The sequence below is a fragment of the Corapipo altera genome, unplaced genomic scaffold (genome assembly GCF_003945725.1).
Source record: "Corapipo altera isolate COAL_440 unplaced genomic scaffold, ASM394572v1 63, whole genome shotgun sequence".
Classification (NCBI taxonomy): Eukaryota; Metazoa; Chordata; class Aves; order Passeriformes; family Pipridae; genus Corapipo; species Corapipo altera.
In genome coordinates, this window is record NW_020884928.1 from 5,068,318 (window position 1) to 5,076,640 (window position 8,323).

An 8,323-nucleotide genomic window follows, 5' to 3' on the forward strand; every position below is an offset into this window, starting at 1 on the left:
GGTCCCGGTCCCGGCTGGGGCGGCTGAGCGCGCAGGGCGAGCGGGCAGCGGAGAGCGCTGGATGGCACCGCATCGAACGGAGCCCGGTCGGCGCCACATGGAGAAACAGCGCGTTGCGTTGGTGGAAGGCGGGTCTCACCCCAGGTTTAGCACTGGCGCTCCCGCGTTTTGAACGCTCCCGATAATGGGCGCATAGGCAGATTTGCTTTGTCATGTGTAAGCTAGCGGCATCGTGGCCAAGTCACCGGGTACTTCATAGGGACTTCACAGCAACCTCGCTGCAGTGCAATAATGCAACATACTGCGCACGTACATTACATTCTGTAACTAAGATGACAAGTAAGGGCTGGTTACGTTCAGTGTTTCTCACAGTCTGCCCCGAGCCATTAACAAATCTTGACACGCACATTCAGTTTCTGCATTCACCTTAGTGCACGGTGTGGTTACACGCAGCTTCTGGGCCTGAAAAAGCAGAGCTTCCCCAGCAGGAATAAGGGCTTCTTTGCTTCAGAGTTGTTTTCAAATTTATTTAAAATCTTGTATTTACTGAAATTTACATGGTTTTTTTTCTTGTTAAATCCTGGCTTAATTTAAGGTGGACTTGCTCTGAGAGAAAACACTCTTTTTCAAGGTTTTATGGAAGTTAGTGGGTTAAAAACATTTAGAAACACACAGTACTGTGATCAGACTATGCTCAAGGAATGATGAACATAAATGTAAAGAGATGTGAATATAAATAATTTATTAATGGATAGGATAAGCAGGGATGAAATTTTTTTTCCTTTAAGGGTTACAGTTGTAGGCTAGTTTATCAATTAATATTCTCTTTATTCTGTATTTAGTAGAACAAATTAAAACTCAGCGTTCACAAGGTACTTTGTGTGTGTAGCTGCTTGTGTGAGGTATCTCTCCCCGGGATGACCTGCAGGTTTTCCAGAGTTGCAGCTGGACAATGCGAGGTCCCAGGCCAGGCTGGGCGTGGGCACGGGCAGGGGCTGCAGCAAGGGGACCAGCAGCAATAACCGGGCTGGCTGCCGTTCAAGTCACCCAAGAAATTTCTTTTTCAAACAAATGGCTTGAGAATCCTGCTGTATCGCTGCTCTCCGAGCCTGGTGGCCTAATCCTCAGTGGTATGGAAACGAGCTCAGGCTTTCTGAGGAAACGACTGTGGGGTTAATGCTCACTGCCCCCACCGCCCCTTCCCTGCGGTTCGCAGCCGCTCAGCTGTGCCGGCAGGGCCCGGGAGGCGCAGCGGGAGCGAGCCCGTGTCGTGCCTCAGCCGGGAGCTGAGGTCACTGGGACCATCCCAGCGCCACCGCGCCCGCGCCGCGGGAGCCCTCAGGCAGAGGCGCCGCGTCCCGGCCGCGGAAGGAACGAGGCCGCTCCCTGGGCATCCATCCTCGCAGCATCATGACTCTCCAGGTAAGCAGTTCTGCATCTGGTGACATAGAGACGCGAAGAGAGGAGAGGCGAGGGATGCACTGTCTATCTGTGCAGTGCCGAGTTGGAGACTGCGATATTTTTGCAGCATAAGGATTAGTACTGCAAAATCGAGGTTACCTTGCAGCAAGGGAAATTTGCCGAAACCCTTGGAGGTTAAATAATGCATTACTTTCCTACAAGTGGAGGGTGAGAAACATGCTGGTTATTTTGTACTATTCATAGGTCATATAATTTTTTGGAGCCTTACCTGTTTAGAGCATGCGTGAATTATTTTTCTTAGTGTCTGCATTTGAGTTTGCCAGGACTGAGTTAGGCGTTGAAAGGCCTGTAAATACTTATGTTTTTAGGATCTAGCTAGTTACTTAGAGCTCTAAATTGAGAAGGGAAACTTCTAACACTGAGGCAGTGGTATATGTGCATTTGGGAAGCATGAATAATTTTTAAGTGAGTTATGTGTATTTTTTTAGATTGTATGCATCTTTGTTACATTTTGATGGGCTTGTGTTGTTGTAGGAAAGCTTCTACTTCCTACCTTCTGGCTAGAGAGAGCTTCCTTCTTTCTCTCTGAGTAGGGCTTTAAATAGTTCTTGGGGAAATTATCTTCATTGCTGGCTGTTTAGCCTCCTACATTTTCGAGAAACTATGAATACTTCCTTTGTCTTACCCATGCCGTGATGGATTAGGCTGTTTTTCTTTGTTAGGCTTTCCTATTATCCCTTTCACTTCAAGATTAGCAAGCCCTTTTATCCCAGTCTCATTATAATGTCTCTCTCAGCTTGGTTAGTTTGCAAAGAGTGGACAACACAATGCTCTGACCTAGATGCAGGGAGTGCATTGCCAGTAGCTCAGCAATTTTCTTCTGAGCTGCAATTATGTTGAATAGAACAGAGGGTTCATTGTGGTATGTTACAGCTAAGAAGAAGAAAACTATTCCTTCAGTGTGTCAGAACTACCAAATCCCAAAGATAACACCACCTTTGTTTAATTAACGATCACCGAAATTATATTTGTTTTATTCTGCCTTGAGTTTACTCTAGAAAATGAATTTATTAGCCTTATGATTAAGCAATGAGCCATAAATCACAGTTAGAAAGAGCTGAGTGCAGTATGATATGCTGTTCCATTGTGGTATGCAGTTACACTTTCACATAAAAATCAGTGGTTGAAATACTGCAATGTCTTTACCTATTCTGTATTAGACATAGAGGTTTTCTATCCACATTGGTTTGGTTGACAGCCAGCATCCATATTGATAAAAATGTATTGAATCAAGCTATGAGGACAACTTAATAATATTTTCATTAGGGAGGCTTAAAATATTTGTAAGTTTTGCAGACTGTTAAAATATTCTGCTGTTAAAGAAGAATGTTTTTTCCTTTGCAAAAAGGGAGTATGTGATAATAGTCTGATAATTTGTGCATTTATCCCTAGTACATGTGTGTATGTTTTTCTGTAGATATTTTTATGCTTTTAATTTGAGGAGTGAAAGGGAATTTTATTGGCACATGATTTAAAGGAAATTATATTTTTATAGGCTGCTCATAAGCATGTTGTGTAAGCAGGCAAATTCTAAGCAACAGTCTGTGCACAACGATTGGTTAGAGGGGAATGAAAAAAGAAACATTTAGTATTTATATTTCATTTCTGCATGTTTCTTGCTCTGCAAGATATGTGTTTGCATATTTTTAAACAGTATCTTGAGATACTTGCCTATTGATGCATATTTAATAAAACTATGTGAAGATAAGGTTATTAACTTGATGGGTTCCTTAATTTATTTTTTTTATCTTTTGTCTCGTATAATCTAACAGTGCTTCTGGTTCATTCTTACTCTGAAGTTGTGGTTCAACCCCAGCTAGCAAATAAGGACCATGCAGCCACTTGCTACCCTTTCCCCCACCGTGGGATGGGGAGGAGAATCAGGGGGCAAAAAAAAGCAGAAACGCGTGGGTTGAGATAAGACTAGTTTAGTAACTAAAGTTAATTTATATATAATATATAAAATTTGTTAATAGTAATAAAAGAGAGAGCATGCACAATAAAACCCAAGAGAAACAAGGGATGCACAACACAATTGCTCACCACCCACTGATCAGTACCAAGCCCATCTCTGAGCTGCATTCAGCCCCTCCTGGCTGATCCCCCCCGTTTATATACTGGGCATGATGTTCTATGGTGTGGAATATCCCTTTGGCCAGTTTGGCTCAGCTGTCCTGACTCTGTTCCCCCCCAGCTTCTTGTGCCCCTCCTCACTGTCAGAGCATGAGACACTGAAAGTCCTTGGCTCAGTGTAAGCACTGCCCAGCAACAACCGAAACATCAGAGTGTTATCAGCACTATTCTCGTACTGTACCAGCTACTAGGAAGAAAAATGAACTCTATCCCAGCCAAAGCCAGGATGGAAGTTTGGATCAGAAAACAATTCAAGACACGTGGAAGATTTCCGCTGACTTGAATGGTCCTTGTATGTCAATGCTGCCAGAGGCTCCCATGCACTAGTAACTTATTTAAACTTTAAATAACGTGTGGCAACCCAGTTATGTTTTATTACTGATACCACTTCTTAATCTTACAGTTAAAGACCATGAGTGCTGCTTTTGTTTGCATGTGTATGGATAATATTAAGAGATGTCTGTGATGAGGAGTCAGTGATGGGTACAGTCAAGAATGTCACATCACTAGTATTTGGCTTAAGAGTGAAATATTCATTTTAATAAAATTTTACCAATTAAAAAAATCTTAAGTATGGTGAGTCATCACATTTATTGTCATACTGTTGTTAGTGCATAGGAGGACGTATTTTTGTGTAATTAGACTACAGTCTTGCTACCTGAGTACAGAACTCCTTCATATCGTAATGCTGCAGTGTCTGAAACACTGTGCAGCAGCGTGGCATGACTGGAGTGACTCAGGGGTAGGCTGGGATGTAAATTCAGAGCATGTGAGTTCCTCTGCAGTGTGTCCCTACGTCCTTGCTTCTGCCCTGAGATAAACACAAAGTGGAACAGGCTTATTTCCATGGAGGGGTAAGCCACCTGTCTGTCAAGGAACACAGTGAAATAAAAAGTCATACGAGCAATCTCGCAGGTATGGAGTTCAGACTCCTACTTACAGAAATGTCCCCTCCCTGCTCCCAGGCTGAAGGCACCCACACTGTGCCTAAGGCACAGGGCAGGGCACTTCTGCCCCAATCCCCAAATTTTCTCCCTGTGTTGTTGTGACTTGCTGGCCTCAAACATGTGGGTTCACCTTTCTGATTTTGCTTTTGAAAGGAAGGAAAGTGTAACTTACTTACTTTCTATGGCCCTTGTCAATTTTTGGTGAAAAATTAAAAATGAGCTTAACATCTGAGCTTGCTGAAGTATTTCAGGTAGTTGTAGGAATTCCAGGTACAGTTACTCTGCAGAAGGAGAACAAGAGACAATACAGCATAAGATGAAAAATAAAGACTGCAAGGCTTTCATGAAAGCAATATTAATATTACAAAAAAAAGCTGAGAAGTGATGCTGTAAGGTCATTTCAACATTATTGATTGATTCAGCTTTTATATGTAGTCTAGGGCATATGATTTTTGTTTATCTAAATTATATATAACATATGTACAAAATATATAAACATATCCTGAGCCTTTTGGTATTTGTCTTGCAGTGCTCCCAAATACTCGGTTGGTTAAAAAAAAAAAATCCAGTGTTTAGTTCTTAAAAGAAATCAGCCACAAAAAGTTGGACTTAAAGCTTCATGTTTTTCAATGATTCTGTGGTATAGTTGCATTCTAGTAATATTGATAATTATTTTTATTAAAACAGGAACAAACTGCATAACTAGTTACATGTTTTCAGTCTACAAAGTTTTAGACTTAAGAATATAATTTGGAAGTAATTTGGTGTAGAATTTATTCTAGAAGCTCTGCCAAATAGTATACTGTATAGAATGACCAAGTTTCAGAGTTTTAAACAGACAAATTGCACTTGGAATCTTGCTAATTCTCAGAAGGATTGTTACATTCAAAATAGAACAGCAGCATTTCTTAAAACAGTCTTTATCAGTTCTAACACACCAGCTGTTCTCTGTATTCCTGCCTCCACTACTGGGCATTTGGTTCTGGGAGGCCTTGGTGGGAATCTCCCAGAAACTCCTGCTTGTCAGTTATGCAAACACTGGTTCTCACTGAGTTGGAAGATTATTTGTTAAAAAGCATCCTCATTGCTGCAGGATTTTTGTCCTTTTCTTCCACCGCATTTTTAAGGGTGCTACAAACTGACAGCTAGAGATGTGTATTATCATCATGAACCCTTCCCGTGTAATGTTCTGTGAATTCATAGCTGCAGTTTGAAGAAGATTCAAGATTTATTTTTAATTGCTGTTTTGCAGGGAGCATTCCTTTGCTAGAACACCCTTTTAATCGTACATCATGATTTTTTAAAAACATCCCTTTTAAATGTACCTCTCTGCCTGCTGCTCCTTGTCATAACTCTGGTATTACAGATGTACATTCTCCTGAGGCATGCACTTTTATTCTTAGGAGACTTGTGCTTTCCCTTGGAGGGTTTCAAATGGCAGTTGAAAATTTTGCAAAAAAATTAGAAATTCCTCAGAAGTTTGTGTCTGGGGAACCTCACTAGCCAAACTAAATTTCCATACCAAAATTAAAAAAAAAAAAAAAAGTTAATTCCATCTCAGGAGACAGAGGTGACTCATTTGGTGAGAGAGTGGCTAGGTTTCTGTGCAGGAAGCTGCAGTGCACTCAGCTACCTGCCCTTACCCGATTTCACCTGCTACTCTGGCCTTAATGCAGCCACCAGCTGATGTCTCCTTACATCAATGAATATGTAGTTTCATGATTCCATGAAGGGGCCTTTCTGTGAAGAAAGGTCCATGAGCATCACTCTCTAATTAAATTATTTCTAATTTTTTCTTCTTAGATTTAAAACCAGAAATAGTCTTTCTCTTGTACTTTTTCTCTGTTTAAATAAAGAATGCTATAGTGAGTCCAGCTCTCATTCATACTTGCTTATTTCTATCACCTGATCCACCCAGCACAGTCGGTTGCCAAGGAGAAAGGCATCAGTTAAGGAGACAAACGTGCATTAGGTTTTCTTATTAAAAAAAAAAAAAAAAAAGTCTTTCCTATAACTAAGGGAAAAGGTGGTCCAAAGAAGCACAGTACAGACTTCTGAGGTAATACTAGGATCTCAATGATTTAAACAGAGCCACAGCATACATGCTGAAACCAATGTTGAATATGTTGCTGATTTTAAGACCCAAGTTTTAAGATTTTTTTTTTACATTTTATATATATATGTGTGTGTGTGTGTGTGTGTGTCATAGCACATCTTGCAGGATATAGTTTGCTTCTGCAAATGCGGATTAGCTTAAAAGCTAAACTAATTATTGAAACCAGCATATAGCATATGAAAGTACCTATACCTTTTTGTGTTGGAGTAGTGCAGTGACCTGATGGGTCAGTGGTCACTGTATGAAATCTGTCTCTCTGAAATGTCCTGAACATGAGACAGAACGCCAAAGTCTAGCCCAAGACTTACTATATGGCCTCAGATTGATGTGAATGTGTGATGCATGATGATGAAAGGAGTAAATTTACAGTGCACTCTTGTGCTCCACTGTGTTTGAGAGCTGGGTGTGGAAGGTGGTCCTGGCAGTAGCACTGCTCATCCCCGTGAGGTGTCTCTGTGCCAGCTGTTGATCACCTACTATGCTGTCAGCAGAGCCATGGAAATGAAGGGTGAAGTGGGCAGTGCCCCTCAGAGGGTTTTCAAGCTCCACCACTCGAATCAACACTATGGAAGCAGAGATTACTGCTGGGGTGTAAAGTTCAATGAACACCTTCATACCCACAGTGTGACTGTGAAAGACACGCACTACATAAATTGTGGAGGCTGCCTGCATGAATATATCTGTAGCTATTCTGACACTAGACAGTCTGTAATGGTTCCAAGTGTTTAGATGTAAAATTGTTTATTTATCTTAGAAGTACAGACCCTATCAGCTATATAATCCTAGTTCCTCTTCTAACGATGTACAGTTTCATTAAGCTTCTCCCATGGATAAACACCCTGACTTACCACTAAACCCAAGCAAGTGACTGAGAATATGTAATGATACTACTGTGTGCCCTGTGCCTCATGTTTTAAGCACACTCCTTGAGAGGAAAACCAACACTTTCTGTTCTTTCACCAGGCTGACTTTGATGGTGCTGCAGAAGATGTAAAAAAATTAAAAACAAGACCAACTGATGAAGAACTGAAGGAACTATATGGATTCTACAAACAGGCTACCGTTGGAGATATTAATATTGGTATTCCTACATATGCTTCACATTTACTCCCATACCTTGATGAAATCAAGCTGATGTTATGTAAATCGGCATGATAATCAAACGTATGCATTTATTTTGGCAGAATGTCCAGGAATGCTAGATTTGAAAGGCAAAGCCAAATGGGAGGCATGGAACCTGAAAAAAGGTGTTAAACCAATTAAATTTACATCATGTAGTCATGTTTAGAGGACAAATGAGGAAAGATAATGATTCCTACTTTCCTTTACAGGTTTATCAAAGGAGGATGCCATGAATGCCTATATCTCTAAAGCAAAAGCAATGGTAGAAAAATACGGGATCTAGAGTATTCAAAGTAATTCCCACTAATAATTAACTCTTTAGTAGCTAGTGAACTAACTCTGTTGAGAACACTGCAATACTAACTCCTTGTGTAGTCTGACTAATATCTTTTAAGCATAAGCTGACTGTAAAGGGTATTTATATACATACTCTATTTTTAGATTGTATCTTATTCTAAATAAATTTGAACCTAATAAATTAAGCTTTCTGTAAGAATTGTGGATTTTTGTGGGTAGTAAATTA

General features: G+C 40.6%; 2 protein-coding genes across 3 annotated transcripts in view; one reads left to right on the forward strand and one right to left on the reverse strand.

The window, feature by feature from the left end:
* Nucleotides 1-973, reverse strand: part of RPP38 (ribonuclease P/MRP subunit p38) — a 4,062-nt gene extending 3,089 nt beyond the window's left edge. Inside the window, exon 1 of one of the 2 annotated variants that reach the window (XM_027658704.1) lies at nt 877-973. Coding sequence is in view for 1 of the 2 variants with exons in the window: in XM_027658700.1 (XP_027514501.1) it covers nt 140-214 (75 nt within the window). In the remaining variant the exon portion in view is untranslated. Of the gene's footprint in view, nt 1-139; nt 246-876 lie in introns of those variants that run through there. The other variant, XM_027658700.1, reaches the window with a different exon arrangement.
* Nucleotides 974-993: 20 nt separating this feature from the next.
* ACBD7 (acyl-CoA binding domain containing 7) lies at nt 994-8,282 on the forward strand. Its single transcript, XM_027658705.1, has 4 exons — nt 994-1,422; nt 7,642-7,759; nt 7,863-7,925; nt 8,010-8,282. The coding sequence occupies exons 1-4, from the start codon at nt 1,411-1,413 to the stop codon at nt 8,081-8,083; spliced, it is 267 nt and encodes an 88-aa protein (XP_027514506.1). The 5' UTR covers nt 994-1,410; the 3' UTR covers nt 8,084-8,282.
* Nucleotides 8,283-8,323: the final 41 nt, after the last annotated feature.

Excerpts from the sequence above, each read along its gene's own strand:
- ACBD7 (XM_027658705.1), top strand. Across the intron at positions 7,760-7,862 it reads CGTTGGAGATATTAATATTG|AATGTCCAGGAATGCTAGAT; the intron begins GTATTCCTACAT and ends TTATTTTGGCAG. Across the intron at positions 7,926-8,009 it reads GGCATGGAACCTGAAAAAAG|GTTTATCAAAGGAGGATGCC; the intron begins GTGTTAAACCAA and ends TTTCCTTTACAG.